This window comes from Cibotium barometz, chromosome 30 (assembly GCF_041138505.1).
Source record: "Cibotium barometz isolate CiBa-2024 chromosome 30, ASM4113850v1, whole genome shotgun sequence".
NCBI classification, from domain to species: domain Eukaryota; kingdom Viridiplantae; phylum Streptophyta; class Polypodiopsida; order Cyatheales; family Cibotiaceae; genus Cibotium; species Cibotium barometz.
The window spans coordinates 13,336,819-13,352,301 of NC_141075.1; the positions used below are offsets into that span (position 1 = coordinate 13,336,819).

Below are 15,483 nucleotides of genomic sequence, written 5' to 3' on the forward strand. Positions count from 1 at the left end.
ACATGATACTTTTTTAAAATTCCAACATATGACCAAGGAAAAAAACTAATGCATTAAAGTCATGACCAAGGTGTATATTAAGAAGAAGATTAAGAAGAAGATTAAGAAGCAGCCCTTTTAAAGGTCTTTTTTAAAGTCATAGTAGGAACAATCCCCAAGAGACCAAATATGAAGAGAGAGGGAGAGTGTGTGTGGTTGTTAAGGTAGAATTATATAAATTATGCTGATTGCCCTTGCTTGTCACAATTTCAATAAGAAAAGTGTTTACAAATTGCAATGATACACAATTAGAGTATGAAAGTTTGAAGAGACTGTCATCATCTGCAGCAGTGGCTATGCGTCCCTCCTTGCCAAACCCAGAACAAGCAACAATCTTGCAGACCCGAAACCCTAAAACATCCAATCGTTTCTTGCAGAATCGTCTGCTTCCCAACAGAAATTGAGATGTTGTGCTCCACCAGTTTCCACCAAACATTGGGGTATCTGAACCCACCAAAAATTAGGGTTTCCAATCCCACTGTTCTTTTTGGTGCCCGCTCTGCTCCTCGCAAGATAGGGTTTCTGAGACCGCTCAGAAGAAAAACTCCAACTCTGCTCCTGCAGAGATTAGGGTTCAGTGTCTATTTGTTGGGTCTTCTATCTATTATCGAAACAGCATCTTAAGCTCTTCTATTCTGGCTGATCTAATCTCTTGATCTGTGAGAGCTCCCGCTATCATGCGCTGCTTTCTGGCCTGGACGTGCTGCATCCTCTCCTCCACAGAATTCTACACAAAAGCCCATTGTTAGTATACAGTACCATACCTCACTAACATACAGACGCTTGAACTGAACATTCGAGACGTTTATCTCTATCTGTTAGGGCACCTTGGTTATGAATCTCTTGATGGACACTTTCTTGGTCTGCCCAATTCTATGGATTCTCATGATGGCCTGCTCTTCCACTGCAGGGTTCCACCAAGGATCCTTCACGACAAAAACACCATCTTCACAACACTCTTAACAATAATAAAACCTAATGCTAGTACCAGACTTCCTGTAAAAAAGCACAAGATTTTACATGCACAATTCTGATACCATGGAACTTAATGCTATGCTAAGGCATTGCATGAGTTCTAATACACAAAATCTGGCTTTTTTTAAGATTATAGCTTTTTTTTTAAGATTTAGCCAAATTAAAAAACAATGGAGCTATCTCCAAAGCTAGAGATGACACAACCTCCCCTCCTCCGCACCAATCCGCATTGTCAATGCATACCAGGCATCTCCAATCCTTATGATTGTATTGATGTGTGGGTGGTTAGGCCCTTCATAGTCCTCTCTCCCAAGATCTAAGTCCCGTAGAGGAACTCACATTAATAACTCACAAACCAAGCTTTATAACTTTTAATCCAATTCACACTAAGTGAATTGTCCAAACACAAAGACATAACATTCATGAAACAATGCAAGTGCTTGTAATGAACCAATGATCCAATTCACACTATAGCGAACTATCCAACCTCAAGCTAGTCTTGTTATGTCCAAACAACAAGACATAACAAGTGTAGGTAATGCCCATTGTAAGAGAGAGAGAAAAAAGCCATAAGCAAGAGTCCCAAACTCATGCATTATGTCTAAACACAAGGCATAACATTCATGAAGCAATGCAAGTACTTGTAATCCCTCCAATGATCCAATTCACACAATAACGAATTATCCAACCTCAAGCTAGTCTTGTTATGTCCAAACAAGACATAACAGGCATGTTGGTAATGCCCACTATAATAGAGAGGAAAAAAGCCATAAGCAAAAGTCCCAACTTATAACAAATTATCCAACCTCAAGCTAGTCTCATTATGTCCAAAAACAACAAGACATAACGAGCATGTTTGTAATGCCCATTGTAATAGAGAGGAAAAAACCATAAGCAAAAGTTATTAAATATAGAATACCACAAGCACACAAGTTATTGCATGATAAAAGCCTTTACATGATACTTTTTAAAATTCCAACATATGACCAAGGAAAAAAACTCATGCATTAAAGTCATGACCAAGGTGTATATCAATGAAAAGAAAATCTCAATATAACAACTTTTTCCCACAAGCATAGGATATTGTGCTTGGATCAACATTAATGGGAGAGCTTATGTCATCACATTCATGTTGTCACGTTAAGAAGATGATTCTAACTACTAAAGTGGTGAAATCAAGTGTCACTCCAACTTTACAAAATCAACATAGTTGGAAAAGTGATGGTGTCCAATTGAGGATAGCCAAAGTAAATGGCTATCCTCAATTGTAATTAGGCGCCACACCCAAACAATACTACCATCTCCCCCATACTTCCTTCACCAAATCCCACCAGAAACCAATGTCTTAATTTTTTCAACAGAAGATAACGTTTACAAACCTTTTAATAACGGCAGTAAGGGTTAATAAAGCCTTCACTCCACTAACACAAAGCCTTCAAACCATTGAAAGGTTAAAAACCATTGCTATATCTCCTTCCATAACATATAATAATTAAATTAATTGTTTTGTCCTCCTTAAGGCTTAAATAAACTTTCAAGGAATTTCCTCTTTTTAACTACACAAAAGACAAAGTAAATCTCTCAATTATTAACAAGGCGATAAATGTTCATTCCCTTGGGTTTTCCATGCAAGCAACATGCATGAAACTACACCCAAAGAACCAAATTTGCACACAATTTTCAACAAACTAGTCAATCAACACCATTGGAATTAAGCTTCACACTCCACATAGGAGACTAAAGCTCTAATACCAAAATGAAGCACCACAAAGCAAGATATGCTTGTTTGCCCAAGATCCAAACACACAGAAGCATGTCCATGAGGTTATCCAAGTACCTATAATCCATGGTCACCAACACGTCAATGTAAACCAAGAGAACAACCAATTATAAACTTCAAAACCGAACAAGATGAGAAGCTATGATCCAATGGTTTTTTAGAGAACCCCTCCTAGAATCTATAGCCAAAAGTTGTGACCCTCGCCCTCCAAAAAAAAAGCCTCTATTCTTTAAGGCTAATTTTTATTTTTTAATAAAGTGTGTATACATACGCTTAAAAAGCCATAATAGTTCTAAGGAGGAGTTAATTCATGGAATATTTATATTTTCACGTTTCCCATTATTTATTAATTCTACTAGACGTGTTTAGATTGGGACACCTTTGCAATCATAACTTACTTTATGCATACATCGGTGAATCCGTACACATGTGGAAGTATTGGTGGTTGCATCATCTTGATATTATGAGTTTCATATATTTATTTATATTTTAAATTAATTTATTTGTTATTTGATTAGCATAATTGATGTAAATGCAGATCCTTAGATTGGATAATGGAGACGAGCTGGTGGTGGTCAAGAAGATTTTGAGATAAAGCAATTTTGAGTGTCAACAAATATTATTTGATTTTGTGATAACACGCACCATTTTTTCATTTTGGGCATCATCCATATGTATTGATGATATACATATATATATTGAGACATGTGAAAGCTTCCTTATGCATATTTACAAGAGATGTACACATTTATATGGTCTTAGGTTTACATCTATTTTTTAGTAGATTAGCTTACAAGTCTAATAAAGCAAACTATTTTTTTTTAAGTCTACATTTGTAAGGACACTATTTTGAGCCCCACAAGTTATTTCAAGTAATATATTTAAATACACCAAGAGAAAACGTGGGCTCACCATTGTGTGGGAACTATTTTATGCTTTGTGTTTAATACTTTGCAATTACTTTATTAGGTTCATCTCGACCTCCCACAACAATAACGTTTGGAAATCGTCCACTCCCTAGGTCTCTGTATTGATTATTTTTTAAGCAATAACTCTATGTAACAAGAGAAGTGATTCCCTTTATTAAAAAGATTATAGCCTTTTTTTTAAGATTTAGCCAAATTAAAAAACAATGGAGCTATCTCCAAAGCTAGAGATGACACAACCTCCCCTCCTCCGCACCAATCCGCATTGCCAATGCATACCAGGCATCTCCAATCCTTATGATTGTATTGATGTGTCGGTGGTTAGGCCCTTCAAAGTCCTCTCTCCCAAGATCTAAGTCCCGTAGAGGAACTCACATTAATAACTCACAACCCATGCTTTATAACTTTTAATAACGGCAGTAAGTGTTAATAAAGCCTTCACTCCACTTACACAAAGCCTTCAAACCATTGAAAGGTTAAAAACCATTGCTATATCTCCTTCCATAACATATAATAATTAAATTAATTGTTTTGTCCTCCTTAAGGCTTAAATAAACCTTCAAGGAATTTCCTCTTTTTAACTACACAAAAGACAAAGTAAATCTCTCAATTATTAACAAGGCGATAAATGTTCATTCCCTTGGGTTTTCCATGCAAGCAACATGCATGAAACCACACCCAAAGAACCAAATTTGCACACAATTTTCAACAAACTAGTCAATCAACACCATTGGAATTAAGCTTCACACTCCACATAGGAGACTAAAGCTCTAATACCAAATGAAACACCACAAAGCAAGATATGTTTGTTTGCCCAAGATCCAAACACACAAAAGCATGTCGATGAGGTTATCCAAGTACCTATAATCCATGGTCACCAACACGTCAATGTAAACCAAGAGAACAACCAATCTTCAATGGTTTTTTAGAGAACCCCTCTTAGAATCTATAGCCAAAAGTTGTGACCCTGGCCCTCCAAAAAAAAGCCTCTATTCTTTAAGGCTAATTTTTATTTTTTGATAAAGTGTGTATACATACGCTTAAAAAGCCATAATAGTTCTGAGGAGGAGTTAATTCATGGAATATTTATATTTTCACGTTTTCCATTATTTATGAATTCTACTAGACGTGTTTAGATTGGGACACCTTTGCGATCATAACTTACTTTATGCGTACATCGGTGAATCCGTACACGTGTGGAAGTATTGGTGGTTGCATCATCTTGATATTATGAGTTTCATATATTTATTTATATTTTAAATTAATTTATTTGTTATTTGATTAGCATAATTGATGTAAATGCAGATCCTTAGATTGGATAATGGAGACGAGCTGGTGGTGGTCAAGAAGATTTTGAGATAAAGCAATTTTGAGTGTCAACAAATATTATTTGATTTTGTGATAACACGCACCATTTTTTCATTTTGGGCATCATCCATATGTATTGATGATATACATATATATATTGAGACATGTGAAAGCTTCCTTATGCATATTTACAAGAGATGTACACATTTATATGGTCTTAGGTTTACATCTATTTTTTAGTAGATTAGCTTACAAGTCTAATAAAGCAAACTATTTTTTTTTTAAGTCTACATTTGTAAGGACACTATTTTGAGCCCCACAAGTTATTTCAAGTAATATATTTAAATACACCAAGAGAAAACGTGGGCTCACCATTGTGTCGGAACTATTTTATGCTTTGTGTTTAATACTTTGCATTTACTTTATTAGGTTCATCTCGACCTCCCACAACAATAACGTTTGGAAATCGTCCACTCCCTAGGTCTCTGTATTGATTATTTTTTAAGCAATAACTCTATGTAACAAGAGAAGTGATTCCCTTTATTAAAAAGATTATAGCCTTTTTTTAAGATTTAGCCAAATTAAAAAACAATGGAGCTATCTCCAAAGCTAGAGATGACACAACCTCCCCTCCTCCGCACCAATCCTCATTGTCAATGCATACCAGGCATCTCCAATCCTTATGATTGTATTGATGTGTGGGTGGTTAGGCCCTTCAGAGTCCTCTCTCCCAAGATCTAAGTCCCGTAGAGGAACTCACATTAATAACTCACAAACCAAGCTTTATAACTTTTAATCCAATTCACACTAAGTGAATTGTCCAAACACAAAGACATAACATTCATGAAACAATGCAAGTGCTTGTAATGAACCAATGATCCAATTCACACTATAGCGAACTATCCAACCTCAAGCTAGTCTTGTTATGTCCAAACAACAAGACATAACAAGTGTGTTGGTAATGCCCATTGTAATAGAGAGAGAAAAAAGCCATAAGCAAGAGTCCCAAACTCATGCATTATGTCTAAACACAAGGCATAACATTCATGAAGCAATGCAAGTACTTGTAATCCCTCCAATGATCCAATTCACACAATAACGAATTATCCAACCTCAAGCTAGTCTTGTTATGTCCAAACAAGACATAACAGGCATGTTGGTAATGCCCACTATAATAGAGAGGAAAAAAGCCATAAGCAAAAGTCCCAACTTATAACAAATTATCCAACCTCAAGCTAGTCTCATTATGTCCAAACAACAAGACATATCGAGCATGTTTGTAATGCCCATTGTAATAGAGGAAAAAACAATACGCAAAAGTTATTGAATATAGAATACCACAGGCGCACAAGTTATTGCATGATAAAAGCCTCTACATGATACTTTTTTAAAATTCCAACATATGACCAAGGAAAAAAACTAATACATTAAAGTCATGACCAAGGTGTATTTCAATGAAAAGAAAAATTCAATATAACTTTTTTCCACTAGCATAGGATACTATGCTTGGATCAACAATAATGGGAGAGGTGACTTAATCACATTCATGTTGTTACATTAAGAAGATGATTCCACAACTAAAGTGGTGAAAACAAGTTCACTTCAACTTTACAAAATCAGTATCCTTGAAAAAGTGATGATGGCCAAGTTGTATTTATTAACAAGCATAGTTAACGTCCTTTGAGGGGAAGGCAACATAAATATATAAACACCTAGATGAATCCAAGAACATGCACAAATTCACCTTATAAGAAAGGCAATTTGTAACCTCATGGCAGACATCAAAAAATATTCAATTGTGGATGAGCATCAACTGTGGATAATGTATAAACATTGTCAACTTAGACCAAGAACCAACGGCTCCTTGATGTATTACAAGGAGAATCAAGGGGATTCATTTTCGAGATCATTAATCGGGTATTTTGTAAGAAAAATAGGAAGTTGGGAGTCATGGGGTGGAGGAGGTTTAAGAGTGTGTTTGAGTGAGAGAGAGAGAGAGAGGGGGGGAGGGAGAGAGAGAGAGAGAAGAAGAAGATTAAGAAGCAGCCCTTTTTAAGGTCTTTTTTAAGTCATAGTAGGAACAATCCCCAAGAGACCAAATATGAAGAGAGAGGGAGAGTGTGTGTGGGTGTTAAGGTAGAATTATATAAATTATGCTGATTGCCCTTGCTTGTCACAGTAGTGGCTATGCGTCCCTCCTTGCCAAACCCAGAACAAGCAACAATCTTGCAGACCCGAAACCCTAAAACATCCAATCGTTTCTTGCAGAATCGTCTGCTTCCCAACAGAAATTGAGATGTTGTGCTCCACCAGTTTCCACCAAACATTGGGGTATCTGAACCCACCAAAAATTAGGGTTTCCAATCCCATTGTTCTTTTTGGTGCCCGCTCTGCTCCTCGCAAGATAGGGTTTCTGAGACCGCTCAGAAGAAAAACTCCAACTCTGCTCCTGCAGAGATTAGGGTTCAGTGTCTATTTGTTGGGTCTTCTATCTATTATCGAAACAGCATCTTAAGCTCTTCTATTCTGGCTGATCTAATCTCTTGATCTGTGAGAGCTCCCGCTATCATGCGCTGCTTTCTGGCCTGGACCTGCTGCATCCTCTCCTCCACAGAATTCTACACAAAAGCCCATTGTTAGTATACAGTACCATACCTCACTAACATACAGACGCTTGAACTGAACATTCGAGACGTTTATCTCTATCTGTTAGGGCACCTTGGTTATGAATCTCTTGATGGACACTTTCTTGGTCTGCCCAATTCTATGGATTCTCATGATGGCCTGCTCTTCCACTGCAGGGTTCCACCAAGGATCCTTCACCACAAAAACACCATCTTCACGGTTAAGTTAACACTCTTAACAATAATAAAACCTAATGCTAGTACCAGACTTCCTGTAAAAAAGCGTACTGTTGTGACACAAGATTTTACATGCACAATTCTGATACCATGGAACTTAATGCTATGCTAAGGCATTGCATGAGTTCTAATACACAAACTTTCTGATACACAAAATCTGGCTTGTACCAGGAGGAAAGCATTCGACGCCGCCGTCAGATTTATACCCACACCTCCGGCTTTTAATGAGATAAGCATCACCTGCAATGACATCTTGGATTAGTGATACTGTCATGCTAGCTGGTTGCAAAATATAACAGTAGTTAGTGGTGATACTGCTCTTGACAGTTACCAGTATCTTAGGGTTACTGCTAAAGTCTTTGATGACCTTCTCCCTTTGTGCTTGACTAAGTGTCCCGTCCAATCGAACATATTCAAACTTCTGTCTGCATAAGCAATGGCACATGAAAGGGTCAAAACTCATTTGAATTCTGTAACGATGGCAGAATAGTAAAATCTTAAATTATGAAGAAGAGCTGGGAGCTTAATTTACCTGTTTAAGGGTATCTGAAGAAGATCCAAAAATGAAGTCCACTGGCTAAACACTATACTCTTGGCACCTGTTTTTCTTAGAGCATCCAGCTCCCGCATTAGGGCTGCAACTTTGGAGGACTCAGTCCAGTTCTTTTCAACATCAACACGAAATCGGCTCTCTGTTGGGGCTGTCAAAATTTGTTGCCTTGTCATTGACTGCCTGCACACACATGATTTTACAGTAGATTTAATGGTGGCCACCATTGGATGTAGGAAGATGCATTGAGGACCATTGGATTTTTAAGGTGATTATCCATCTCATTAACACTATGCAACTGTCATTCTCTGCAAGGCACTCAAATTTACAAGAAATCTGAGTAAAGTTTACCTGCAAATTGGACACAAGCCACTTGTACCAGAGCTCCAACTCGCTAAGAGACACTCTCGACACATGCAGTGAGCACATGGAGTCAGTACTGCATCTTCGACTGCTTCAAGGCAGATAGGGCACTCGGCTTTGTTGCCCTTGCGAAGATCATCAACCACTTCTTGGACATAGGCTTTCGACAATGCAGCACCTTTCCCATCCTCTCCAGTAGTACCATCAAGAAACCGTCTGGCCAATTTGTCAAGGTCTGAGAACTCACCAGTATCACCACGACTGTCACAAAATCACTCAGCATGGAGTTAGTTGTTATCAATTACAAAATTAATCTGGTTTTCATAGTAGCATTAACTGCTTAGCAAAAGATTCACCTGAGAACAAGAAATGGGTGGTCACAACATTGCCTCATCCTCAAAAGTAGCTCTAGAATCGAGGCATAGTTATGCAAGACTTTACCCTGCTCAACGAACTGATCAAACTTGATCTGAAATGAAGCATCGCAAAAGTACCATTAGATAGACCTGAAACAACCTGCACTCAATTCTGTTCTTGAGCAGCACAACACACTTACCTTGGATTTCTTGTACAAAGCATCATAAAAATCACGTTCAGTCTCTGAAAATTCACATTCAACTACCTCAGATACACTCGGAGGGAGCACCAATATTGGCCTTCAAAACAAGAACAGCATGGTCAGGTGAAGTGGTACTTTTGACTTTGTTTGCATAATGTTTGTGTGATACAGTGTTTTGAAGCCCTTTACATTACCTTCCGTCTTTATCAGTTGTATCTTTGGTTCTTCGCAACATCAATGGCCTCAAAATGGCCTTTAACAACATCAAGCCACGCTGATCACCATCTTCAAATGGCTTTTGAACCAGCTTGTGCCACCTGTTAGTATTCCCACAAAGGACTTAGATCACGTAAGGATGCAAAATGTTGCATACTTTGCAATACCTACTGAGGTCTGTTACTATTGAGAACAAGACCACATTTACTTTCAAGCACTAACACTGTCAACAGTCATAAGATTGCAGCACAGATTAAGAAACATCCTCACCAACCCCAATTGCACCATGGCTCCACCCGAAGAAAACGTAGCAGACTAAATGCATCCTCCAGCTTATTCTGAAGAAACATAAAGCAGTGTGTTTGAAAACTTCTTTACAGAAAAGATTGAAAAATATGTTCTCTCATAAAAGGTACTCTGCGGACCTGAATTGGTGTTCCCGTAAGGCACCATCGAGTGTCTGCAGAAAGATTGAAAGCAGCTTGGGCAGACTGGCACTTGCTTGCCTTGATAGTATGTGCTTCATCAAGCACCACTCTAAACCACTGAATTGACTGGAGAGACCCATCACTCTGAGATAAACAAGAGAAGCTTTGAGCCAACCATATGTAGTCACATTCATCTACATCTCATCCAAATATACATTCATAAACTAATGAACACAGACACAAAAAAAAGGTGTGTGTGGGGAGAGAGAGAGGGAGAGCACAACGCTTACACTCTGGTAATCTGAGGCCAAAACACCATATGTAGTTATCACTACATCATAGTTAAGTAGAACATTGATGTCTTTGGTCCGGCCTGTGCCATAGTGGGCGTACACCGACACTGCTCCTTGTTTGCTGTGAGTCTCTATTTCAGTCTGCAATCAGTGATGTAACCCTTTAAAAATCATACACCCAGCACCAAAGCATAGAACCCTTCAGAAATTGAAGACTGCATATGTTTACCTTCCACTGCCCTAACAGAGTCATAGGACACACTATCAGTGTGCCCCCTCCTATTTTACAAGGATTGGTGGATTTGCCAGAATGGCCCTTGTATTGTGAACTCTTTCCTTCTTTTTTTTCCACTATTATATTTCCAGACCCAGCTCCTCTGCCCAGATTGGAAAGTAGCAAAGCAATTGTCATGACTGTTTTCCCCAAACCCATTGCATCTGCCAAGATCTTCACATTGAGGAACTTGTCAGAATATAGCATAAGAAAAAACATCAACACATCAGCACAAAAATCATATCCCATTTGGGTAGTAAAATGCAAAAGAAGGCAAGCTCACCCCTCCCCTGGCCAGTTGCAAAGCACTTGGGAAATCCATGGTAGCCTCCCCTGAAAACACATTCAAGTAAACTGCACTAGCTCGCCTGCACGCCAAAACCCAAAAACCGGACATCACCCGTCGTCGCTATCAAAGAGAAGAACACACACTCTGCAGGAGAACTTCATGCTTATGTTTTTTTGTGTGCTAGTGATGAGGCCTACTCGTCGGCAAGATGAAATGCATCCCAGCATGGATGCAGAGTTTTCGATGCCTCCTCGTTTGAAAGTCCAGACTCCATTTTGGACATCCAGTACAGAGCTTGCTTTTGGTATGGCCTCAGTTCACACCGCAAGTTGCAGGGAGATTCCATCTCCTGCCATTTCAGACTTTTGAGTGCTCTATCCCTCTCTCTCTCTCTCTCTCTCTCTCTCTCTCTCTCTCTCTCTCTCTCTCTCTCTCTCTCTCTCTCTCTCTCTCTCTCTCATATATACCTGTAACTCATGGCTGTCTGTAGTTCCAACCAAGCGGTTGATATCAGAATCTGACAGAGCCTCTTCTGCCTGATCACATGCTTCATTCCCATTTGAGATAAGTTTCCTTCGCTTCTCCGCAGGAAGCATTGCATCCTACTCAGTCCAGTTAACATATTCCAATAAGTTAAAAGCAACAACATGAATTTCCACGAAGCAAAACCATTTGACATACCATGGAATCCAGAGACCGTTTCCTGCTGTACAGATCCTCTGGAGTAAATTCTGCCTGTTACCAGAAGAGGTAATAAGATCCAAACTGTGAATTGACAGGACGACAAGGTGATGAAATCACAACTGCAGTGCCAGACAAGAGAACACATAAGCAATGAAGCCAAGACATGTGCCCCACTTCGGAATTAATGCATACCTTTTTGAAGGGTTCCTTGCCGAGCAAACGGAACAGTGATGGTAATGGATGGATAGTTTGATCAGACATTAAAGTGGGCAAACTAGAGGGATGTCCAGTGTACTTTTTAAATAGGGCAGTGGAAGCATACAAGCTGCCATGGAAATGCATCGGTGACTCAGAGATCTCAAACAAACCATGCGTCACAAAAGTCTAATATGAGAGTTACTCACCGAATGTTCAAAACTACGGTGTCCATACAGGTTAGGACTTCTGGTGCCGCTCTACAAGTGCCTACAGGCTTTATTTTCCCACCTGAAGTCAAAGGAACCAAGCACTTTGCCCAGTCCGCAGGGAGCCGGCCAATCTGCAAAGCATTGAGAAAAGTATCAGTTATAAACATGTCTGAATCAATAAAAATTTGCTGTGCACATGGTTGTACAAAGATGTGAAGATGCATACATCTCCTGCTTCTCTGGTACTGAACCTGACTATCTGTTGAGCTGCAGCAGCACCCTTTCCACGCCCCCAATAGCGTGGAGTTGCCCTGCTGTAATCATGTTGTTTAGGAAATGAGAATGAGACTACATCTCCTGCCTTCAGTTTTGAGCCTTTGCATGTGGAGTAGCCCAAAACTTCAGCTTCACCTACAAACATCCATCTGAAGTGCCCCAACTCAGAATCATAGTGATAATCAGCATCGGAATCCATTGGTTCATACTCATGTGAATCGTTCTTTGCAACTTGGCTGACGTTAGAAGAGCTCATTTTTGTCCTCCGTGTCCATTTGCAGGCTTCCTCTACCCTATCTGGAATGTGAGGCACATTAACAAGGTCATCTTTTGGGTTCAATCCACTGTCCTGGGTATGATTTGGTGCTTCTAGATGGCTTTGATATGGGAGCACATCTGATGTGCATGAGACCTGCAAGTTGGCAGCTGGAAGTTGCACGCATGGTGCAGTGTCCTGCATGCCTGTTGTAGAAACACGCGCCCCAGAGCCAGCCGTAGTCCGCTTCACATTGATTTCAGTGCCTTTGTAGCCAAGGGTGTCAAACAGGATGTTGAAGGCGAGGGTAACATCATTCTTTGCAAGGTGAAGGGCACGAACTAGGTCCATATCAGAAGGACCTGAGCCCAACACTCCTCTCATCAATTCCACATTCTCATCTCCAACTTTCTGTGCCATCTGTGAATGGCAATCAAATGCAGAACCAGAACTCAAATTTTCGAATTTGAAGATTAATAGACCCTAATCCAAACAGCAGAAAACTAATTCAACCCATAATCGAATTAGCAAATTAAGTTCCCTAACTTTACCAGAATAAAAAGCTAAACCACAGAGCAACAAAACCTGATCCAAATTTTAAAAAAGCAATGAAACCCTCATTCTAACATTGGCAGCCAGGGGAACAAACCTCACCAAATCCGAATCCAAACAGGACAAAACCCTAATCCAAACAGAACAAAACCCTAACCGGAATCCAGGCAAGATATGAACGATAACCCACACCCTGATCGGAGCAGAGAAACCCGAAAAGGGACCTCTATGAATTTCTACAATGCTAACCTTCTTTATGTTTCGTTGATTGCAATGCAAGAAAAACAGCGCTGAGGCTTGCCACAGGACCAGCTATGGCTAGCTCACAAGATGCAAGTACAGGTAATTATGCTTCTGTTTGCAAATTACATTATTACAGGATAATACTGAGACATTGATGTGGGCGGTGGCGGGAAGACAAATTGTATGAAATATTTTAGCGCCCAGTTCGAAGGAATGTCCCCCAAAAAAAAAAAATCTCCCTATCCAAAAATGGTCCCTTGAGCCGGCGGTGGTGTGTGCGCGTTATACGGATGTAAAATACGCAATTTCCTACAATTTCTAGTCCAATTTTTTAAAAAAATGTTGCAATTTTTAGTCCAATTTTAAAAAAAATGTTAATACTTGGGCACCTCTCTGCTTGTGGTTCCTTAGCCAATATGTCTATGTCAATTTTTGACACCTTGCTAACCTTCCTCAGAGCTTGACTACACCACAAAGGATTAGTTTTTTAGAGTGACATAATGAAATAAGATAGGAGTACAGCAAGAGAAACTGATAGCAATTTCTCATCAACACAGTAATAGCAAACATGCTATCAAAAGTGCGCCTTTCGAGGACTAAGGTAGATGCCTCTGACCATTGAATTCATAAGAATTCTCTCAGAGACTCCTTGAACATGAACATGTTAACTAACATTACTCGATGGTAAATTTAATCATATTGAGAACAAAAGGTATGGTGGGGTGGTGGCATAAGTCTCCCCATAAAACTATGAGCTTAAAGGAGTGTATTAAAGCACTTTTAATAATGAAAGTAGAGGATAGTTGTAAGATGTATATCACGTGAAACGGTACTTATGGTGTAAGCACTTGCTTCAAAATTGTTTTGGAGCATTCTCTTTGCTTGTTTAATATGTGTTTGAGTTGTGTAATAACGATAATAGTAACAGTGCCAGAAATAAACTTGTTTTCTAAACATTGAGAAAAAGGATAACCTTCAAGCTCAACTAGCTTTTATTGAAAAAATACATAGGTTAACCGGTTTTACAACTAAACTGTCAGAAGTAGAATCTTTAAATTCAAGGCTAAGAAAATTTACAACCAGTTTTTTTCAATTTGCGCCATGAAAATTATACTAAAGGGTAGTTTTTTTTACAATGCATAATACTATACAATGTGCATACAAGTTAGGCCCTTGACTAAAAATTAACTATTTCATATCACATAGTAACGCCACTTAGATTTAATATTTTGTGGCCACTTTAGATTGAAGGCTAGACAAAGAGGCCACAAAATATTGATGTTTGTATAGCAAGAAGAACACCAAATGTGGGGTCAAAACATCATGCTCTTCAAGACCAAACCATGTAAGCACTCTCTATGTGTACTTTGATTGTAACATCATAATACCATCGTCGTGTTGCATAAATAATGATGCAACGAGCCCGAATTTGTCATCTAAAATAACACATGTAATTTAACCTTGAAGGTTGAAATCTTCTCCTTAGGACCTGAGTAGGATGTCATCAACATATAAAATGATGATAAAAAAACAATACTCCTCTTTACATAGAGGGTACTCTTAGGTGGACTATTGCAAAAACTATTTACAACCAAGTATGTGTTTATCTTCTCATACCATGCTTTAGGAGCCTCGTTTAAGGCCATATAAAGCTTTTTTAACCTGCATACTTTAGATTATTGCCTCTTCTCAAAAAACTATGAGGTTAAGATACATAAATCTCCTCATGCAAGTCACCATTTAAGAAGGAAGTCTTGATATCCAACTGATGTACATTTAAACCATGATGCATTGCTAATACAATAATACACCTGACTGTAGTCATACGAGACATGGGTGCAAAGGTCTCATCATAATCTATGCCCTTCTCTTGAGCATAACCCTTTGAAATAAGCCTTGTATTTCAACGCTACCATCAGCTTTACACTTAATCTTATAAACCCACTTCGTACCAATGGCCTTTTATGATAAAGCAAATCTGTTAAATACCAAGTGTCATTTTTGAGAATTGAGTCGTACTCATCCTGCATGTCTTGCATCCAATGATCATTTTGATGTGCTTCCTCCTCAAAGGAAATAGATTCCTCTTCATTGCACATACTGGCAATGAGAGCATAATCCACAAAAGAATAAGATACATGATGAGAACCTTACATGTCCTACTAGGTAAAGGACTAACTAATTTGCTATCCCAGCAATGTCTA

The 15,483-nt window shown here is 38.8% G+C and overlaps 2 protein-coding genes across 2 annotated transcripts; both read right to left on the minus strand.

Moving 5' to 3' along the window:
• Positions 1 to 204: 204 nt before the first annotated feature.
• LOC147621182 (DNA repair protein RAD5A-like) lies at positions 205 to 1,264 on the minus strand. Its single transcript, XM_086823751.1, has 4 exons — positions 1,258 to 1,264; positions 1,028 to 1,035; positions 867 to 965; positions 205 to 766 (listed from the first exon to the last, which is right to left on the minus strand). The coding sequence occupies exons 1-4, from the start codon at positions 1,262 to 1,264 to the stop codon at positions 644 to 646; spliced, it is 237 nt and encodes a 78-aa protein (XP_086679877.1). The 3' UTR covers positions 205 to 643.
• Positions 1,265 to 7,210: 5,946 nt separating this feature from the next.
• Positions 7,211 to 13,530, minus strand: LOC147621183 (DNA repair protein RAD5A-like). Its single transcript, XM_086823909.1, has 21 exons — positions 13,286 to 13,530; positions 12,179 to 12,904; positions 11,950 to 12,083; positions 11,738 to 11,870; positions 11,543 to 11,596; positions 11,329 to 11,463; positions 11,059 to 11,210; positions 10,856 to 10,940; positions 10,528 to 10,746; positions 10,296 to 10,439; positions 10,003 to 10,149; positions 9,848 to 9,915; positions 9,556 to 9,678; positions 9,359 to 9,458; positions 9,159 to 9,271; positions 8,791 to 9,063; positions 8,422 to 8,622; positions 8,221 to 8,314; positions 8,058 to 8,129; positions 7,747 to 7,845; positions 7,211 to 7,646 (listed from the first exon to the last, which is right to left on the minus strand). The coding sequence occupies exons 2-21, from the start codon at positions 12,902 to 12,904 to the stop codon at positions 7,524 to 7,526; spliced, it is 3,195 nt and encodes a 1,064-aa protein (XP_086680035.1). The 5' UTR covers positions 13,286 to 13,530; the 3' UTR covers positions 7,211 to 7,523.
• Between the last annotated feature and the right edge of the window lie 1,953 nt (positions 13,531 to 15,483).

What these genes read in the sequence shown, in the direction of transcription:
- LOC147621182 (XM_086823751.1), bottom strand. An exon ending in TCAAGAGATTCATAACCAAG is followed by an intron (nt 767 to 866) that starts GTGCCCTAACAG and finishes GCTTTTGTGTAG; the next exon opens with AATTCTGTGGAGGAGAGGAT.
- LOC147621183 (XM_086823909.1), bottom strand. Translation starts at nt 12,904, where the DNA reads ATGGCACAGAAAGTTGGAGATGAGAATGTGGAATTGATGAGAGGAGTG. An exon ending in GCAAGGAACCCTTCAAAAAG is followed by an intron (nt 11,597 to 11,737) that starts GTATGCATTAAT and finishes TTCTGGTAACAG; the next exon opens with GCAGAATTTACTCCAGAGGA. An exon ending in CTTTGTACAAGAAATCCAAG is followed by an intron (nt 9,272 to 9,358) that starts GTAAGTGTGTTG and finishes GCTTCATTTCAG; the next exon opens with ATCAAGTTTGATCAGTTCGT.